This window comes from Catharus ustulatus, chromosome 3 (genome assembly GCF_009819885.2).
Source record: "Catharus ustulatus isolate bCatUst1 chromosome 3, bCatUst1.pri.v2, whole genome shotgun sequence".
Taxonomy (NCBI): domain Eukaryota; kingdom Metazoa; phylum Chordata; class Aves; order Passeriformes; family Turdidae; genus Catharus; species Catharus ustulatus.
The window spans coordinates 47,315,355-47,337,273 of record NC_046223.1 but is presented as its reverse complement, the minus strand read 5'-3'; the positions used below and the strand labels follow the sequence as shown (position 1 = coordinate 47,337,273).

At 35.2% G+C, this 21,919-nt stretch overlaps 1 protein-coding gene across 15 annotated transcripts in view; it reads right to left on the bottom strand.

Annotated features, from left to right (window-relative positions):
• Window positions 1-21,919, bottom strand: part of RYR2 (ryanodine receptor 2) — a 386,994-nt gene that overhangs the window by 74,095 nt on the left and 290,980 nt on the right. For all 15 annotated transcript variants that reach the window (XM_033055730.1, XM_033055733.1, XM_033055736.1 and 12 more), the window contains 9 exons: window positions 20,201-20,316; window positions 18,603-18,667; window positions 16,461-16,582; window positions 13,409-13,458; window positions 9,682-9,742; window positions 7,773-8,011; window positions 5,502-5,583; window positions 3,418-3,548; window positions 1,318-1,638 (listed from right to left, as the gene is read on the bottom strand). In XM_033055730.1, the coding sequence (XP_032911621.1) occupies window positions 1,318-1,638; window positions 3,418-3,548; window positions 5,502-5,583; window positions 7,773-8,011; window positions 9,682-9,742; window positions 13,409-13,458; window positions 16,461-16,582; window positions 18,603-18,667; window positions 20,201-20,316 (1,187 nt within the window). The remainder of the gene's footprint in view (window positions 1-1,317; window positions 1,639-3,417; window positions 3,549-5,501; window positions 5,584-7,772; window positions 8,012-9,681; window positions 9,743-13,408; window positions 13,459-16,460; window positions 16,583-18,602; window positions 18,668-20,200; window positions 20,317-21,919) is intronic.

The following is a 21,919-nucleotide window of genomic DNA, read 5'->3' as shown; positions in this document are numbered from 1 at the left end:
TATACCTGGCCACAAAATATAACTAAAATCTTTTACCTCTTCCCACTCTCTTGAATCTTACTTCCAGGCTACAGAGACAAATCCTGCCCCCATTGAAATCAGCAGAAGTTTTGCCAAGAATTAAATGCGGTCAGGATTTCAGGACAATTCACATTGTCTGAGGGCAGAAATTGCAACTTCACAGACTAAGCTGGAAGATCATAAAAGCTGAAACATCTCTTTACTGGTAATCTGTCAGCATGGTATTTGCATAGTTTTATTGAGCAATGCCATTTAAGTTGTTTAATGGTATGGATGATATATAGCTACACAGTGCATACACAAGTTTTCTCATCTACTGGTTTCTGCTTTGAACCTTGCTTGAGCGAAGGGGAACTGGAAAGCATGCTCTGTTTTTTTGAAAACCCACAGATACATCTTGCCTGCATTTCTTCAGCACACTAAGAAGTCTTGTATGTAGACACAAATATGAGTGATTCAATAGATTCATTTCAGACTTGTTAGCACAAGCTTTTTGAAAATCTACTCGTAAGAACAATTATGTAAATTAGCACTTCAAGTCGCCCCATTGGTACCAAACAATTTGTAACACACTGATTAAATTACACAGAATTCAAGGCACGTTGCCACGTATCCTCAGAGTGGACTACATTACTCTTAAAACACTAGAAATTCTGAATGCAACCATGAATGATATAACTACTACAGTAAATATAGAAAAGTCATAAGAAAGTCTAATTGAATAATTGAATCCACACCACTGAAATGACCTTTCCTCAGATATTGTAATACTGAGAATTAAAGTGCTTCTAATGAATTTCAAGTTGTTCATGAGATGAAGTCAACGTACGACTAAAATGACATGAGAATTTCAACATTTCATTGTAATGAATTTTAGATATACACCTTCAAACCTAGGTTTTAAGGATTCAGCACTCATACAGAATAGCAAGGAACTGCATAATGCCTGCAAATGAATCTTGTTTATATAATGAAAACGGGCTAAATTACTATAGTCATTGAATTTAGTATACTGCAAAACGTACATGTATATTCCCAGAAAAAATAAATAGAATAATGTACTTCTTATATTACTTATAGAGAGATTAAAACATACTGTTTACACTACTTCTTCTTTATTCTTGGTATTTCTGGTTCAGCATGATGTGTATTGTTTAAAAATGTAGAAAAATATGAGTGTTCTTCTACTCCAGCTTTAATAGGGTAAATACAATGTGATTCACTCTGTGTGTATATATACATTCTGAATATACATACGCACGTTTGCTTGTTTAATAATTTATTTTCACATCTTACCTGCTAATCTCTTCATCCAGGCTCCTTCATCAATACCAAGGTTGTTATAGATGATTTTCAATATGTTACCCAACAGAGTGTTCATGTGCTCTGACGTCAAGGCTGTGCAGCACATTTCAGCCCTGTCAGGATTGTTCTCTGGCCCATGCTCCCACCAGTGTGACATGTAGCTACACAGCATAGGCAGTATGACTTCCATGATATGTGGCATTTGTGTGTAACGAATACCAGATTCTGCCAGTTCCACTATTTCTTCCATTAACTTCACCAAGGAAGGAATATTTGGGCAAACCTCTTCTACACTAGTTGGCAAATTGAGAACTATTAAAAAAAAAAAAAAAGCCAAAACCAAAAATTAATAAATTAGGTCATAAAAGGAAAACAATCTTTTTCAGCTGCTATTCAATAAAACTTCTGTTTTCTGTTTACATTTGCACCCTTGTGATCCAAAGGAAGCATACCAAATACAACAATAAAAAATGCATCCTTTCATACTGCTGAGCAATAAACAGTTAATGTGAACAGTTCTGTAATTAAAATTCCTATGTGAAAGCATCCACAATTTGAATATTGTGGAATGAATTCAGAGAAATCAGATACACTTGTTTATATACACAATAAAGCTGAAATTTCAAAATCCCTTCCAGAGTAAGTTTTGCAGATGAGGAAACAAATTGATACAATGAAATATCTCTCAACAACACATCAGATGAGACCTGGAATTCTGATACAACAAACAGAAACCATTGCCTGTCCTAAAAAACTGAGCAGATTTGAGAAACTGATTCTAGAGGTGAATACGTGATCGTAAATGTTTACTTTTGAATTCTTTGAATTTTTCGTAACTTCCTCTGAAAAGGCACTGCAATTGTCGTTGATTTTTGCAGTTGCAGTTGATTTTTGAGGCCATTCCTTTCATCTACAAAAAAATATCTGCAGGCACAACCTGAATGTCTAAGATAATAACAGACACATAACATGACATGCACAGGTATCTATAGAGCAAAAATTTAGCCTGCAACTTGTGAATACAAATGTCTCTTCCAGCATTCCATAACTCCTTGTACTAAGGCCAGTCTTTTTTTGCAAAGCAGTATCTTCTCCTATTTAGAGCAAATGTATTTTATACAGACATTACATAGTTTCCTTAAAGATTACACAATTTTGGAAAAGAAAATCAATTTTCTGTTAAAAATCATGACAATACAGTGGTCTGTCCTTCCAGATACATTAAAATAGATAAAATATATGGTAAGTATGCATAATTGTTGATATTTACAAGTTTGGATACTACAGCTCTTAGAGAATAAATCTGCTAAGTTCAATTTTTTAAAAACTAAAGGTGAAGTTATAAAATTATTGCCTTATAAACTGGCATCTTATACAAACCTACACTGTCATCTTTGTGTATCTGTAATGTGATTCAGACCCAGCATATATGCAGTGCTTGCAAAGTTCTATTGCAACTTCTATTTATTGCAGGAACAGTTTGTGCACGTGACATTATTCAACAAGAAACATCAAGAATGGAATAAAAAGATACGTGCAAATCAAACATACATAATGTCACTGCAAATTATCTGTACTTCTTTTTATGCCAAACAACATTAAAAACCAATCTGCATACTGCTCTGCAATTTTTTCATTTTACAAGGGAATAATATGAACTTAATACAGCAAAGCTATTTACCTTCAGTTGCATACCTTCAGTATGTTTTAGGGACCCAATATTGTTTGTGCAAACTGAGGAACCAAAGCTACTTTTCAGAACACACAATTTTATCATCAAATACAGAATAGCTGAGGTACTAAAATGTGCAAAGCCTCTACATTAATTGAACTCCAAAGTGGTATTTTGAGGATGGTATCTCAAAATTAAAGTATTGGTAATATTAGGAGCATAATCAGTTTTATCAGATTTAGAAAAGAAATTGATCAGAAAATTGATTTAGAAAGAAAGTTTTAGACAATAAATACAACCATGAAATTACAAGAAAATTCTTGCAGTATAAAATATATGCAAAACCACATGCGTCAAGGCAAGCAGTATTTATAGTGAAATCATGCTTCCATAATCATGATGCCAATTTCTGGAAATACCTGCTCTATCTCTCGCGTTCTTGGTATTGTAGATTGAGTAGATATTATGTTTGTTCAAATGAGTTTCCAAAAAAGCCACTGGAAAGGCCCCTGAGAAAGCAGCCAAGCACTCTCCAAGTGCAGATCGTTGCCTGTGAATTAACAAACACCATTAACCACACACATCAAAGGGCCACAAAATAAGGTTAGAAGGGACCACAGGGGAGCCAGCTAGTAAGTACTGACCACACCTTGGGGCTGTACTCTGAGATTAAAGCATTTCAAAGAGAGAAGCCACGACATTACTGGGACTGGGATCATCAACACAAGAACACGCAATAGAAGTCAAAATCTAGCAACCCTCTGTTAATATATGAATGATATGTAAAGACATACACAGCTTACAGAAAATGAAAAACATGCAAGGGAAACCGAAATAATTGTAAAAATGACTTCTGTTCTACTACTTTCCTCAGCTTTACTGACTGTACTAATCCCTATTATTATTAAAAACCTACTGGATAGAACAAGAGACCAAAATTAACTATCATTTTATCTAAGTGATATTTCACTTTTCTGAGAAATAGTGATAATCACTTTCATGTTTAGTCTAGTATGAAAGTCAAGTTCTTCAGTGAGTGGAAAATTGCTCCTAATGATCAAGAACTCTGAAATTTTAGCACAAATACATTGCTTTAATATCTTCAAATATATGACATTTATTTGATAACCAAAATTTTTTTTGTGTCAAAATTTTAAGTACCCTTTTTCTAGGAAGAAGTAAGTGATGCCCCTGCACTTCACTTGGGTCTCTTCACAGGACAGTTAAACTACTCTCTAATTTTCAATTGAATTGATCACAGAAGAATTAAGAGAGGTGAGAAATCCCTGAGACTAAATCACACATGTGATCCAAGAGAATTTGAACTCAGAAGGATCATGAACTTTCAAGTTAAAAGGAAAAAAATACCTCAAAACAGATCTTGTGATTTAGCAAGGCTCATCCTCAGTCTATATTTTATTTCGGTCTTGGAGATTTTATTCTTTCTAGATTTAACTCATTAAAGTTGATTCTGTTAAATGTAACTTAATTCCCATTATTATTCCTACTGTTTTCTCCGTCTTCCTTTTTTCCCCCCTTCATTAAGTCTTCATAAATAAAACTTAATACCATCACACGTTATATGCTTTTTGATTGCAGTGACGGTGGCAGACAATCACACACAAAAATTGCCACTTACACTGATATATTTTGCGTTCCAAACAAATCCCTTTATATCCTTTATTTGCCAAACAGCAAAATGAATTAATTTTACATGCTTAATGAAATCAACGAGACCTGATTTTCCACAGATTTGGGGGCGGGGGGGGGGGGGGGGTGGTGGTTCTTAAATATTGCTCCCAATGATTTTCCTTATTGTTGCCTATGATACTGCCACCAAGAAAGATCTGCTGGAGAGTGCCACTTCCTAGACAGTGAACTTCCTGTATTACTGCTGCCAATATCTGAGATGTATTAATTCAGTTTAGCTTTCCTGCAGAACAGGGTTAGTCTTTTAAGAACTGATTTTTTTCTAGGTATCTTTATTTTTTGACCAAATATGGTTTACATAGACCAAATATAACTTGGAGGGGGGTTAGCAGATACAGAAATGTGTAAAATAACAACTGCAATCCCTCATTTACCTGGGTAACTGAGCTAGAAAAGAAACAGTGTGGTACAAGTGACAAAGTCAATTAAATTTAGGGTATCGAAAATGAAATACACATCACAATTAAACATTAGAGAAGGAAGAATATAACAATTGCTGAGCTGAATGACATAATTTTACAACACCTCAGTTAACCCTCAAATCAAATGTTGTTTATTATAAAGTCAGATAATTTTACTTGTAATTTTTAATTAAGAAAAATAATTTGACAAACATATAATGGTATATTTCAAGCATATTATAGTAAATGCATCTGCATTCCACTTAAGAGCTGTTTTTTCTCTCAAGAAATCTTTCCAATAATACTCTTCTATATAAATCTCTGAACTGTAAATTCATTATGCTAAATATAAATGCAAGTATTAAAAACAGAAGAACCATTTTCCTTCTTACCTCTCTACATAGATACTCTTGCTGGTTCCCAGAGCATATAAACTGGCCAATATTCTGTAACAAGAGACCTGAACATCTTCCACTAAAGAGACAAGAAAACTATATTTACAAAGAGATTTTTCTTTGCGAAGTATTCCCAAATAATTAAAATATATTTCTTTAGACAATAACAGAATTAAAATTATTACGCTAACAAAGGCAATCCACATAAATTACCCACTAAATACAAAAATTCTTTGGACATCTGTGGGTTATACTTTTTACTCAAAACTTCAATTTACTTAAATATCATGCTAATAGCTAAAACAGTAAACCTATTTCATTAGTGCACTAATTGTATTAAATTAATGGCACACCAACTCTTTACACATGGCACCTTTACAAATAGAACACTAGCGTGCAAAATAAAGGCAATCCTGTTAAATAGATATTTAAGTATTTTAATAATGGTTTATATATTTTTTAATTTAGGCACTGATACCAGCTAATAGCATATAAATTTACACTTTAAACTTACAAAGGATTAAAAACAATTAATAATTCTTTATTCCATATGAATACTTCACCAAAGGATGTTTTAAAATTACAGAATAATTCAGTCATAAAACTGTGAGAATAATCTTAAAAATCTATTTGAAGAGATTTTTTGTAGTGCTTTTGTAATGCACTCTGCAGCAACAGTGTAACAACAGTGTAAGTACGATGAAGAAGGACAATACTTCCATTCTTGCCATAAATATCTTTTGTAGTCTCTCCTACAGTGCTAATATCACCCCTCAACAGGTAATGAATTTTTTACTGTGAGTAAAACAGGGTAAGACTTCACAGGCTGGGAGAGCCTACAAGATATTGTACCAAAGTTACATCTCCCAGTCCTTTATTGTACTGTGATTTTAGATCAGATCATCTTGGAGTTAAGTGTCTTTACATTGTAATAGTAACCTGAGGTGGATGGACCCATCTTTGTAATGATCCACCCACAGATTATACTTCATAACTAGTACTCCCAGGTACAAGCACCAGGCCAAGATGCTTTCACAAGTAAGATAAATCTTAACAAAATGTAAAGAGAAGTTGTGTGTAAGAAAAATTAGTCTTTCCACTATGCTCTAGGCAAAATAAATAGGTCCAAATTTAAATAATTATTCTCAGTTCATAAATTCTAAATTCAGTGTTCTACAGCAGTGTGATGTATGTAGAATAGCTGATTAAGAACACCAACTTAAGTGATATAGATTCAAAGCTAAATATTAAGTTCGAAAACATGGGATACCAGAGACCAAAAATTATACAAGGTTTGAACATGTTGATGCCTGAAAAAGTGGTTTATGATGAACAAATTATTTTTTCTGGGTACCATCAAAGTCTCTGGAATTTTACAAAAACATGTGAATGTTTACATCTCATGACTTTCAAATCCATCAATGCAACTCCAAATTTCGGAAGAGTTCTTTTAAGTCTACTCCAAATAATAGTTTTTGCAGATTCTAAAGGGAAAAAATGTAACTCAGTATTCTTTTTCTCCAGGTCCTTCTTGTGGATTTTCATAACTGAGCAACTGAGTTAGCTATGCAGGGCAGGATTTCCCCCTTTAGTGCCATCTGGATAGTGATATTTCCATGAGCTCCTAAAATATATAAAATTAAAGTTCTGTGTGCAGACTTCAACATCTGCAAAATTTTGGCTGCAAAGTTTTGGGTTTAGGAAAATAAAGGACCACTGAATCCACCACAATCAGAACCTTCACAGAAATCCGATATAGAGGGTCTCCTTTACATTCAGTTCTCTGGTGTCTGAATTTCTCAGGAGCTCCTTCCACTTTTCTCTTTTCCCCTGAATTTTCAGAATTTAAGGACCCACTCAGATTCCCCACTAACTGAAACTGAGGCGCATGTACGATGGTGTAACATCATTCTTGTAGTATAACCTTATTTACAGACAAAGTAAAGACAAAGTAATTTACACAAAGTGAATTCTCACATGTGAAGTAAGTCACAGTAGATCTGTGGTAAAGTTATAAACACAACTGATTCCTCTGATTTTTTAATCATGGATACGTCTGCTTCAATATCTATCTAGAGTCCACTAAAACCTGAAGACAGTTTTTGGTTGATTGTTGCAAATGTTCGATTGAATCAATAAAAATGTTGTCAAAATGACAGAGGATTTGTCCTTCTTTAATAGAATTGTGGGTCTAGTAATGTTTACTACATGGCACTATAACGGCATTATGACGGCATGGACATATGTATATGATAATATGATACATACATATCAAATCTTCCCCAAACTGATGCTGTCCAATATGCTCGAATAATGAAGACAGCACTGGCAGGAGAGCAACTGTGGTGTAATTAATGATTTGTGTAACTCCTTTTGGCTGGTTTCTGCTGTGTGTGAACTGGCCTTGCTTAAGATTTTCCATTGTTTTCTCCAGATCCTCAGCAGCATTGTCCAAAAATGCTCTCAATGCCATCCTAACAGATTCCAGACCAGTTTTCATCACAGTCCTGTTTATAGCATGCAAAAAGAATGAAGAATATTCTGTTAGAAAAGCATGGAATAAAACTTAGTCTTGGATTATATGAAATAGATAACAGAGATCTGATGAAAAATCTTTCAACATTGAAAAATCTTTCAACATTGTAAAATCTCCTCACAGCAGAATAACTGTCTGAAAATAAGTTTCATAAGTATCCTGCAGAACACAAAGACACTTTATTTGTCTTCCTGCCAAGCAAATAGTCCTTCAAAATTTATAAAGTGATTCATTTGCCTTCAAAGAGAAAAAAAAACCAAAAAGTACATAACAAAAATAATAATTAGTAAATCTGTAATTTCTGACTCTAGAAAGAGAAGAACTGTCTCAAGCTGGAACTCAGAAAATCTTCCTAATTATAACAATCACAATTCTGTCTCCAGAACAATGGTATCAGAAAGGAATGAGTAAAAACAAACACATCTGTTAAAATCAAATCAACCAAGCAATCAATGCATTTATTATGTAACTATAGCACCGTAATCAAAGATACAATCCAGCAGAATTTTTACCTTATAGGATTTAAATAGCTCAATTATAAAGATTCAGGGAAAGTATCAATTTAGGCATGCCTGAAATTAATTGAGGTGATGTTCTTTTGTAAATTGAGTATCAACCCAGTTCTTTTAGTCTGATTGCTTATTTTAAAGAGTGAATATATACAGTTTCAAGAGCAATATCTTTAAACTTTCATGTTACCTCCATTAATTCCTTAATATCCACCTGGAACTATTTTCACATCGCTACCAAAAGCTGAATTACTGACCTTCATTTGTATCTGTATTCCATCTGTGTATGGACCATGTTCAATTTAAGACAAAAAAATCCAAGATATTGCACACTGAAGGCATACCATGCAAGAGCTGAGCCATATTAATGACCATATTCATGACTCTACTCCCTAACAAATGCAATATAAAACTTGTCCATAAAAGTAACTGCAAAGATATTGAGAAAAAGAACTATCTGCAGATAATGCAGCCAATTGTTTTGAGACTTAATGCAAAGTGAAAAAAGTTACCTTAAAATTTCCATGAAGGCAGATTAAGTTACCATATTTTGTTTAAAACTGTAAAGATCTAAAATTCAGCTATCAGCAGAGATGGCTGACTTTACAGTAAATGAAAAGCAACACCTTACCCTCCAACATATCAAGGTTGTCCATAAACCTCACAATAATAGCTCAAGCGGGTCAATTTAACACACAAATAACACTGAATTCTAGGCAAAGGGTTTGGGATTTTTTTAAATTAGAAGCTGAATTAATTCTGCAAAAAGTATGCTCTATGAGACAGACTTACCGTGCATTTAACTCCTGAATTTTTTGATTAAACAGTGTAAGGAAAACAATAAAGTATTTCTAACTTAACTGTGGTTTTGAGAAAGCTACACGATTAAAACCACATAAACAGCCAGAAGTTTCTGGACACCACTGATCCATAAAGAAGTTTAAAGTGTAACCTACAAATAGTGTCCTGTCAAATCCTAGTAACTGACCCGTTTTGCAATAGGAATTTTTTTCAGTTCTATAACTTCTCGAGTGTTGAAATTCTGTAGCCTTACACAGGTAGCCCAAATGTAACTGTACATTACTTTCTTCAGTGATTTTCCTTGTGCTTTAGAAAATATAATCAGAATTACCTTGCATCCAAGGTCTGTCCCAGTATGTGAAGACAGTTGACTATTGATGTTGCATCATTTCCTAGAGAGGGAGGAAAATTATCCACCAATTAAGCTGAGCATAGCATATAGCTTATTGACACACTGCTAACTGCAGCTCTGAATTTCATGAAAGAATAAAATGACACAGTAGAAGAGCAACTGAACTTCTGCATCATTTCAAGTTAAAAAACATGCAGTTTTTTGTCTTAGCCTTGTTTACAGAAATGCAGTAACTAGAGGCAGGAAAGCATCTCTCATAAAATAGCTGAGGCAATCAAGATGGCACTCAAATGTGGGGTTAATTAGAGCTGCAGTGCATTGTCTAGTTTTCATTTGATTTCTCTAAATTTTGTTTTGCTTAATTAAAGTTTATCTATTGATTATTTTCCCCCTCTCAGTAACATAAAAGATATTAACTTTCCAAAGTTGCTAAAGATAGAACATCTATAAAAAATGTCATCAAAAAAGTTAGTTCCCCCATAGTCTGCAGTTTTAATTGGATTCACACAAATAAGTCTCTGACATAATACACATATTCTGTAATTATTTTTTCCCATTTATGTAAGTAAAAAGAGGACTTACACACAACAATCCTTCTATATACATGTACATCCCAAAATGTTCTTTCCTCTGAGATCACTTTTTAAGTCCAGAACAGATGTACAGTACACAAATTTGAACTACAGTTTATTTTTAGATTTACTTTTTAAAATTAAATTATTCAAAACTAAAACTGCCTTTTTTTGCTTCTGTTTAGATTTTCTTGACTAAAGAAAAAGTAGAAACAAACTGAATATTTAAGGTAGATTTCTGAAAATACTTCTATCTGCATACAATGATACAGCATATTATATTTCCCCACTGGTGGTTATTTCTTAAAAATACAAGCAAACATTCAAATAAAATTAGTAATTGCTTCAGTGAACTAGAGATTTTAAAAGATAAATTGCAAAGAAGGTTGCAGCATTGAGAAATTGGTTCTATGCTACCAAATTTAGGAAACACTCCTGTGGTGTTTTCCACAGTAGATTCAACAAGCCTGAACCACAGCTTCCATGGCTGGCTCAGCCAGGCAACTTCACCTTTTTTTCACTGACATGTGTGATCATGCAATGGTACAGCGAGCAGGTAAGTAAGCTGAGACCACCGAAAAACATCCTACCAAAATCACCACCCCCAAAGATTAAGTTTTTTTGTCAGATCAAACTTTTTTCCTTATTATTCCTATCATCTATTCCTGGTGATAGGAATGCCCATGTTGATAAGAGCGCAGGACTGTGCTAATGATAGCAGGCATGGAGGGAAGTCTGCAAAGTACACCAGGCTGTGGATTAGACCATCACAGAAGCATGGAATGGTTTGGGTTGGAAGGGATCTTAAAGCAGGTCCAAACTCCTGCTGTGGGCAGGGATACCTTCCACTAGACAAGGCTTGCTCAAAGCCCCATCTAACCCAGCCTGAACACTTCCAGGGACAGGGCAGCCACAAATCTCAGCAACCTACTTCAGAACATAAGGCTTACTAGAAATTTAAGCAATTTAAAAACTGAATCAAGTTACTTACACAAATTTGGTTTTTAAATTTGAACAAAAATATAAATTAATATGTTCAATTCACCAAAATGATCCACTGAAATCTTTACATTTCTGCCCAGTAATACTAATGAAAATAAATCAATACAGTCTTCCCAATGTATAGCCACAGCTCTCAAACAGTAAATTATTGTAGTCAAAATCTACTTTCACATTGTAAAGTAAAAATGATTCCATGCTAAATGATAACTCCATAATCTCAATGACACTCTCAGATATCAAATATGACTATTCAGATTCATCTGTAAGACATGCATGCTTAATTTCCCATTTTAACAAGCTCCTATATACATCTTAAGCTACACGACTTTCACTAATGAATTTCATAAATGTAACTGTATATTCAGAAGAACCATTTAAATTCACAGTAATATAAAATACCTATAAAGCAAAACTATACAGAATTTTGATATTTGTTACAGCAAACTCCACACTATCAATAAAATTTATTATTGAGCAAGGTTTGCCCACACAAGATGGCTTCAAAATGCACAAATAACTCTCTAGGCCCCAGCTGTGCTCAGTTATGAGCATTTTCTCCTCTTCTATGCAGTCTTTGACTTTGCAGGAAGAAGTGCGACTCTCTTAATCAGATTTTCTCACATGATGCAATTCACTTGCAAGGGAAGGCAAACTATAAGGAGACTTTGCCTTCAGTTATTAAGCCCACAGTAAACAACCCAATCATGCACCGTAGTCTCACAATGACCTTGTCACAATTCATGCGAAAACAACTGTGTTGGCATAAAGATTTTCTACTCTGTTTGTTACTGCAGTCTAAGAAAAGAGTTAAAAAACAAACTGTAGCCATCACAAATAATCAGCTGATCCTATCTGATTTATCTCCTAGCACTTGAATCCAGCCAAACAACAGGAAATAAGCAAGCTGAGATGTGGAATAAAAAAGATCTTTTCTTTACCGCTGAAGACAGTTACCTTGACTTGTTTTTTTAATTTCAACCATGACTCATTTTAGAAAAAAAACTTTGAAAACGAAATGCACAAATAACAAAAAAAAAAAAAAGATTTCCAAAATTTTAATAGTATACCTGAGCTAGTTCATTCTTTGAAGAAACAACCTAGGGTATAAGTCAGAGCTTATGTGTAGGTTTGTGACATATTCCACCCTCCAGAAAAAGCTTCAACAATGCCACTCAGCTGCAGAAATAACTCCATTCCTCCTTGATCTTTTGGCTTTATAGACAAAACCACTCAGCTCCTCCCAAAATATTTAAAAGCAACTATGCTACAAAGCCTTCCAATCTTTCTTCTTAGTTTAATGTTTTTCATAATGGTCTGTAAAATTTTTAAATGCCACACTGCTGCATAAAGTGAGCTCCTTCCCTCCAAATTGAATGAAATATGCAGGAATTTAGTTAGATGCATGTTATCATAATCAAATTCTAATTCACCAGGTAATTACTCAATTAGGTATGTTCATGGATACTGCAGTTTGCACTGCATCCATCATAGAAGCCATGTATGCACAGGATGTACAATTCCAACTCTCCTAGCACCATGGCATAAGAAAAAAATGCAAAGAAAATGACTGTGCCACATATGTACACACTTGATAGGACTTCAAATCGACTTGAATGTGTGATTTGCACATGGCATAAGACAAACAGCGAGCTCCTGCCAAGGTCACATAGTACTAGAAAGAGAGTACACATGCGTATGTGGAGTCAAGCACATCTGGGAATATTCAAGAATTCCATTGAACATAACTAAGCATTTCAGCCCACTTGCAATTTTCCTTAATGACTTTTCAATACAATGGGCAGTTCTGATTGTCAAATGTTTTTCCCAAATGATTTAGAATAACATTACAGATCAGTAACTTTTTTACTCATCAAATTCTTTGATAATGAAACTCAAATATCAGTTAAGAAACAGAAAACAAAACAACCCCAATCCCCCCAAAACTGAAAATTACAAAAGCTTTTTATTCCACCTAAAAAAGTCTTTGATCTACCAGTCTAAATAATTGGTGGTCTGTGTAGACCATGCATTTCAGCCATGCAGCATGCAACAAAGCAGCACTTAACACAATGCAAAAATTGCAAAGAAAACCAAGTGATGGCCATGCTAGTATTTGTCAAGGGTCTCCTTACCAAACAGTGAAATCCTATGCCTGACAAGAACTCCAAGTTTGCAGAACAGGCTGAAGACAAAAGAAAAATAGAAGAGAAGGGAAGAGGAAAAAAATAAGGGAGGGAGGGGAAGAAAAGAAAGAAAAAATAACAGCTGATATATGAGCAGGAAAAGCAACATGATGTCACGCAGAAAGAATCAATTGTCTGAGCAGAATGTGGGACAGAATACTAAAGAAAGAATTTTCAAGTGCATATCCTTAACAAACATGGTTAAATAAGCACATATTATAATCAAAAAAAACAAACAAAAAATTAAAAGCAAAGCTAATTAATATAAAAGCGTTGTATACAATAACCCACAAGGAAATAACCATCAAAGCTTTAAAAATTAAAATGTGGTCATTGTGCTACACAGGATACCACTAACAATTTAAAACATAAGGCAAAGGAATCAGATTAACTGAGGTGTGTGATGGTAGATGTTTAATTAATTCAATTACAATCTTGTAAACTTGAACATAGGAGGAATTTATTTTCAAATTTTTTTTTTAAATATTACCTCTTACATGGTTTAAAATAATATGATCAATGATTTTGTTTCACACGTGTGAACTATTTCCTGTGCTGATGAATAGCACTCCATTGAGAAAAAAGAAGAGTGAAATTTTATGTTAATTCAAAGAAGCAGGAGCAAACTGCCCTACCCAAATTGATCTGGGCTCCAGATTAAGGAGGAATTTAATCAATTTTCATTATCTGGTTTGGTGTGAGAATTTTCACCATGAATATTCATTTTGGTGTTATTATTCTATGCTGCAACCCCTTCATCTGCTATAAATGACATGAACAATATCATGCCATTTTATTGAACTACTTAATTAATAGGCACACTGGCTATTTATTAGCCTCTGATTTAAAAGCAAAAGATACAATAAGCATGTCTGCACAGCCTATGGATGAGATCTGAACATGTTTTTCCATTGACAGACAAGAGCATGATGTCAAATGGAAACATTTATGTCCAGAATCACAACAGCCAGGTTAATGTGGTATTGAATCCAGCTAATTAGCCAATGCACAGTGATCCACTCTAGCAACCGCAACTGCTCTGCTTCAGAAATGAGTCTGCTTGGTGTGTGTTTGGGGACCTCTCTTTACTTTTTATTCCATTATGTGGACATTTACTATATATTCTTTTATGTGGATCGTGGATCACCTAGTCCAACAGGAAAAGCTGTAGAGAAGCATGTTAGCATCTTATAGATTTTGTGTCCATTCCGGAAAAGACATAAATAGTTCACTGCTCTATCCTATGCTCTGACATACAAATGTTACCCAGCTGATTGTACCTTTCAGTAGATGCCTAGATGCCATGCTTTGACAAAGTGAGACTGAAGCTATTATCCACAATGTCTTTAGTTGAGGTCAAACAAATAAATAAATAAATAACTCCAAATTTTCCAATAACTAGGTTGATGTTCAGAACCCATTTCATGCAACTACAGTAGTTCAAGAACTTGTAACATGGTCTACTGGATGAGAAATTTGAAAAACCCAATCATGAATAGGTTGGTTACAAATACAACAGAATATAATATTACCACATTTCAGGAAGAAGCCTGACCCATATTTGTCAGTAAAATATTTTTTGAATATGGAATGGTTGTTGAATATGCTAAGACATTCACTCCATTATCAATATCCAAAATGGTATTCTTCCATAGCTTAATGAATGCAAGTCTATTTTCACCGGAGAAGGAAAGCAGCCAGGAACCGCCCTTAGATTTAAACAAATTCTGTGTAGGAGGTGCACTTAATAGGATTAGTTATTACTCATCCAAGATTTCCCTGTATCTATTTTCTTCTCCTTGGCTGACACATCTGGATAGCACATAACCCAATCAAGTATGGCAGCAGCTCTGATCTTTTGCAGGACTGTATGTTCAGGAATCTCACACAGCTATAGAGTATATGTGCATAAATCCTGAATCACTGTGCAGCAGGTATGCTGATATATCTGACATAGTCCAGAAGTAAGGAGTTCATTGGCATGACCTAACAACTGTAAAAATACTGTTATCCAGGACACTACAGACAGAAAATTAGCAGCTCATAAGGCTGGAAAATTATTTATGCGCATGCATTTTGATTACAGCTTTTAAATTCCTTGAAGAACAGCATTCAGATAAGCTGCCAGATCAGATTAGTCCATGAGATGACACAAAGTTATGACAGCCATTACTTCTTGAGCTTAATATTGAGCTAGAAACTTCACTCAGTATTTACACAATCTTGGAAGCCCTGCATGTCTGTATGACCACCAACTGGCTGTCAGCCTCAAAATACAGCAATACAATATTGTATGGTTCATGCCCAAGGACAGCCAAGAAGGTAACCATCACACATGCCCACATCACAGGTACTCAAGAGGTCCTGTGTGAAGCTTGTAAGCCACTTTACTAAATGGGAAATGTGAGTCTCAGCTCAACCAGAACTGAAATGAAAACATCTTAGAGAGCTGGTCTTAAAAGAAAAAAAGAGTAAGTTCTGGGAAAGAATCAAGTATTTCTGTGATAGTACTACTCATTAGTGTTTATTAAACTAAAGAGCAGAAAAAATGCAACTCCCTTATTTTTATTTGTTATGAGGGACAGTAACAATGATATTTATTGAAACTCAGCTACAGATAAGTTTGGCTTATAAATCCAACATGAAATTTTGCAGGAATAATGATTTCAGTATATACCTATTTTTAACAGTGAAAACTGATACATAATTGTATAGCCTGTGCCACAGATTGTGCAAGTGTTTTGCTGTTGGATGTAAGGGTAAATTGAAGTTCCCTGCATGCTAAAATTATCACCTTTCAAACAGCATATAATAATAACTGTACTCCTCTCTGTTTTATACAATGAATTTTCCTAATGGGAAAAGAAAGTGAAAAATGTTTAATTTGTTTGTACATCAAAATATCTCTGTGCCTCCCACTTCTCACTTTCCCACAGTCAACTGCTGCTCTTTAAAGACCAACACACATATGTATAGACATTAATATTAATTTAAGCTTTACCTTGTCACCATTTCTTTCTCTTTATTAGAGGCATGGCCTCCACTGCTGAGAGGCCTACTTGCTGAAGATAAGAAATACAGGCGATGATTTTTAAAATACTGATCAATCAAAGGGAGCACAACCTGAAATTATATCAGAAAGATTGGTTATCTCAGGACCTTCTTTACTATGTTCTGTATTATTCTTTGTAAGTCACAAATAAAGACAGGAAAATTTAAACAGGTTTTTGGTCTTCAAGCTTCTATCTGGTTGGTTTTTTTTCTTTAATAACTATTCCTCTGAATGTATTCAATATTCAGGGCACTTAATATGTCATCAAGAAAGGCAGTAGAAAAAAAATTACATTATCACTGGGACTTGTCTGTGTTTTTATTTTTAGGAGGAGTAAAAAGCAGAAAGTATAATATAATTTTCCTCACAATTTAAGATTTTTCCTATACCATATAACCAAATACAAGTATTGATTTTCATTTTAATGTAGATTTTAAAAAATTCACGTACAACTGTGAGCATGCTAAAAGCACTTAGTTCTAGACTTTTCAAATAAAACGTCCAAAACAACCGCACTTACTAAGTGCTTGTGCCACAGAAGTTTTCCTGTTTGCTTCCTGCAGTGATTATTACTCAGTGTCCCACTACAGGTGTCAGCCAGGAGGAGATCCAAAATAAATGGCCAAAAAGAAAATATGAAGTTGCTTCCTTTTTGGAGCATGGTTCACAAGAGAGTGGAATGATAGTTTCTGAGTCAATCAGCTTGGCAAATGCAAGTACTCTAAGTCACTGAAATAACAACTTACTGCAAAGGATACCAGAGCTAGAAAATGCTGCAAAGAGTTGCCTTTTCTTATTCACTAATGAATTCAAAAGGCATTTTGAATATGTAAATATCATACAAGCCTTTAAGTGTGAAAGGCATCAGCAGATTTTCTTGTTTTATAATGTGTAAAATGGTGACAGAAAAAGGACAATTGTGCTGAGAAGAATTTCATGACTTTCAGGAGGAAGGGGAAGTGCAAAGTCTTGCACTTGGGAAGGAATAATTACAGTTACCAGCACACTCTGAGGGCTAATCAGCTGAAAAGCAGTTTTTCAAAGAAGGACCAGAGAATCCTCAGAGGACAGCAAACAGACTATGAGCCAAAAATGCAATCTTATTGCAAAGGCAGCCATCAGCATCCTGGATTGAAGTAGACAGAGTGCTTGTCATCAGGTCCAGGGAGGAGGTTCTTCCTCTCTACTCAGCTCTGGTGAGACCACATCTGAAGTGCTGTAACTGGTTCTGGGCTCGCCAGTACAAGAGAAACACTGACTTACTGGAGAGAGTCCAGAGAAGGGTCACAAAGATGATTAAGGAACTAGAGGATCTTTCAAATTACAAAAGATTGAGGAAGCTGGAACCCTAACCTGAGCAAGAGAAGGTTCAGGGAGGATCTCATCAATGTGTGTCAATATCTGAAGGGAGGGGGGTAAAGAAGATGGACCCAAGCTCTTTCCAACTGCGACAGCACCTCAGTCAGTGAGCACAAACTGAAATATGGTAAGTTCTCTCAGACCATCAGGAAATACATTTTCACTATCAGAGTGACTGAGCACTGGCACAGGTTGCCCACAGAGATTGTGGAGTCACTGCCCTTGGAGATAGTCCAAAGATGCCTGGACATGTCCCTCTGACACTGCTAAACAAAGGGCCCTTCCAACCTCAGCCATGGTGTGACCCCGTGATGGAGACAACAGCATGGTTTAAAACAAGAGAAATAACTACCACAACACTGATAGATACACAGCCATGTTAATTCCAGTAACTACTGCTCACATTAACCCTCTTGAAGACTTTAAAAGAGAAAAATCTTCACATTTAGACAAAGTCAGGAAACAGAAAATGTAGGGAGTTTTTGAATAACATTATATGAGTACCTGCATATCATGGAGCAGGAAATAATGAGAGTAAAAAAATATAATCTTCCCACATCTACACTTCATCCCACATTGTTTTCAAGCTATTCTTATTATTGCTGTTTTTAATTATTCAAATAATTAATTTAACACAGAAAAACACCACTATAACAATGACAGTCACCAAAAATATGTTCTCACTTCTGTTAATCACTATGTTGACAAAGAAAAAGCAAAAATATACTGTACTTTGGCAAAAAACTTGATTTCTTGTTCATATGGGAATTGCTCTCCTTTGCCTCTGCTGCCACCATCTGCAGAGAGAAGAAAAGTAAGTTCCCTGTCATATGTCCTAATTACAGTCTAATCTGCATTTTTCTTAGGAAGTGTACAGTATAAACAGATAATACTGGTCATCTTTAGATGTAGATTTAAGGTACCTCAAACAGTATAGGTACTAGTTAAAGTGACATTTTATGACTACCTTGTTAGGGGAAAAGTAACAGCAAATAAATGTAGAAAGAATAACTGTCCAAATCTTCATAAAAGTGTAGGCATCTCATAGTCCAAAGAGATATAGATGTTTTAGTGAGATAAAAATCTGGTGCTATGTTTATCTATTCCTGTTACAGGTGAAAATTTGGAAACCTGAACTCAGATCCTAATAAAACACCTTTCTCCAGTTGTTCCCAGGAAAAATGGAATTAATAAATTTTCATTCCTCATTTGTGAACTTCGTACTAAAGAACAAAATTAATGGCTAGAGCTACCCAACTAAAATTTAAATTGCTTCACTCTTCCCTTACTATAAAAACCAAAATCTCTTTCACAGTAACATCTCTAACAGCTCCAAAACTATTATCATTTATTTAATGTCTTCTTTCCATTAATCTATTTAGGGTCTCAAATTATATTTGTTCCACTAATGTTTCTAGTGTTTCAGTATTTAATCATTACCATTCTTGCAGTTATTTGAAATTTATGTAATTAAGAATGATGAAGCCATGGTAATCAAGCATTAACAGCAGAATCAAGTGGTGAGTTATCAAGACCAGACTTTTGCTACTGTAAGTAACCATGGTAGATGATAATAACTCGTAAATTTGACAAATCTCCACATTAAAACTAGATTGGTTTTCAGATGTGCACTGATTTATTCCATCTCCCTGGTGTTCCTGTCACTGTCATTTACAGGATATATGACTATGAGGCACAGTATATATTATGTGTCATTGCAACTCCCATAGTCACAACAGAAGCTGCATCTGGCCAGGCTTTTTTTGTTTTTACTTCTCATGTAAGAAGCTGGCTTAGGTCACCAAACTTTTGCATTTTTTTATCTTCACCAAAAGCAAAGAAAGTTAAATCCTTCTTAGTGCTGTTGACAAAACATGTGCTGGGTATTTGTAAAAGAACATTCCCATTGTGGGAGTTTGTTGAAGAGGTTTCTCTACTCCCTTTTTGAGAGAAAATTTCAGAATGGTACAAATGATTGGTTTCATTTGCTCTCCGAAAAAGGGATTACATGTAAATAGTAACTACTATTGTACACATGTGAGAGATTATAATTTTGTGCATAAATGCAAGGGGGCAGCTAGCTTTCTTTTTTAAAGAATGAAAGTCATAAATTTTAGCTGAAAATTTTTAATCTGATGAATGAATGTGTGAAATTGGAATGAATGGCAGCTTCATAACTCCAAAATTCATTATCTTCATTAACCACATGAAATGAAAGGGAAAGTTAGTCCAGAAATGTACTAATCTTAAAAAAAAAATTCTGGTTGTTTTTAATAACATCAGACATCTTAGATAATAATTGTTTCAAAAATGTGCAAGGGGTACTATACCAAACTCCAAAATGTACTGATGGGCTTCATCCACATATCTTATAAGCTGCTGAAGGAAACTGTAGGCAAAGCGTTTCTCAATGGAAGGTGTGTCCAATTCCAGGTCCTTAAGTCCTCTATGAAAAGAAGTGAGTAAATTTTTACACATGCAGAAGGACTCAAAGCCATCTTACCTCTCCATGTAGTCTGACACCATTTCCTCTGGTAATGATCATATGCTTATTAACATATTTTTGTGTTTGATGTGAACAACACTCTCACACTTACTTGGGTTTTGAGCAATTTGTTAAGACACAACTAGATTTCCCAACCAGAAGGTTAGAAAAAAAATTACACTTGTCAATCAAAATAACCCAGTATAATGATAATTTCTTTCCATTACTTGCAATTACTTGGAAAATTACATTTCCCTACAAGGATTGATTCTTGGGTGAGGAAGTTTGGAAGCTGAAAAAATACTTAGATTTAAACAATCAAACTAGAGGTAAATATAATATCTGTCACTATGACTTTTCCTGAAAAGTCTGGTGGCAATGGAAAAGTTTTGAATAGTTAGGTAGCATTTGTGAAAAATCAGAGGAAAACCAAAACAAAGTGATGGAATCACTTTTCCAGCATGTTCCATCCATCTTAGTTACTAGTCTGATATAAAAAACACATTTTCTTTCCAGAAGAATGACTCTATATCATGGGATGATGTCCCTAGCGACAAGCTGGCATTGGCATAAGCCTTGTTTATGCAGGATCAGGACTTAATTGATGGCACATGATAAAGCCGGGAATCAGCAAGGGAATCAGTCACACCTCATCCCCCCGCCGACTCATGCACCAATTATATTGGTACTCAGCTAGGTTGCAAGTTTAAAAACATACCTACTGCTTATATATGGAATAGAATTGCCTGTGTATTGCACATTTATGCTTTAAATTAAAGCATACACCTAGAGACACAATCGGGTAGACAAAAGAAAAAGGAGACAATGCTGGAGAGCAAAAGTCTCAAGATTACTAACTACGAGACCATTAAAAAACTTCAGACACAACTTTGGAGAGGGCCACCTGAACTTTGGAACTCCCAAGAGAAAGGGACATGAGAATTTGGATTATTTGAGGCAGCTCAGTACACAAAGCAGTAACAAACTGTACGGGGGGAAGAATCAACAAAGAGAAAAGTGCAGAAGAGACGAAAACAGATTTCAACAGCTGTGACCTGTCAAATCAAATGACTGACTGAGCCCTGCACCTCATCACTAGAGTTTGTCCTATATCCTTATTAAATGCTTTCATACCTGCATCTCTGTGTAATGTCACTTACTATTCCATGTGCTGTCAGGAGTAGGTGGCAGTTACTGGCAAGACCTGTATGAGCGGGATACTGAGGCAGCAGCTGCAGTCAGGCTTGCGGCGTATGTGCCCCCAGGTCTATGACAAATGGGGTGGTGAAGGTCTCAAGAATCAGTAGCTGGAGATGCCACAGCTTTGGGGAACACCTCTGGACCCTACAGACCCCGAGGCCAGAGTGGCAGCTTCAGCAGGGGACTGGCATAAGTGCATTTGGCAGTAGCCACTGGAGTCAGACAGTCAGACTTAAAGCAGCGTCTGCAACTCCAGCAACTGGAAGTCCCAGTTGCCTACCACTGGAGTGGGAATGCTGTGGTATAAAAACATTCCAGCTAATGTGAAGGAGCAGTGCCAGTAAGATGAGTGAGGGCTCCTGAA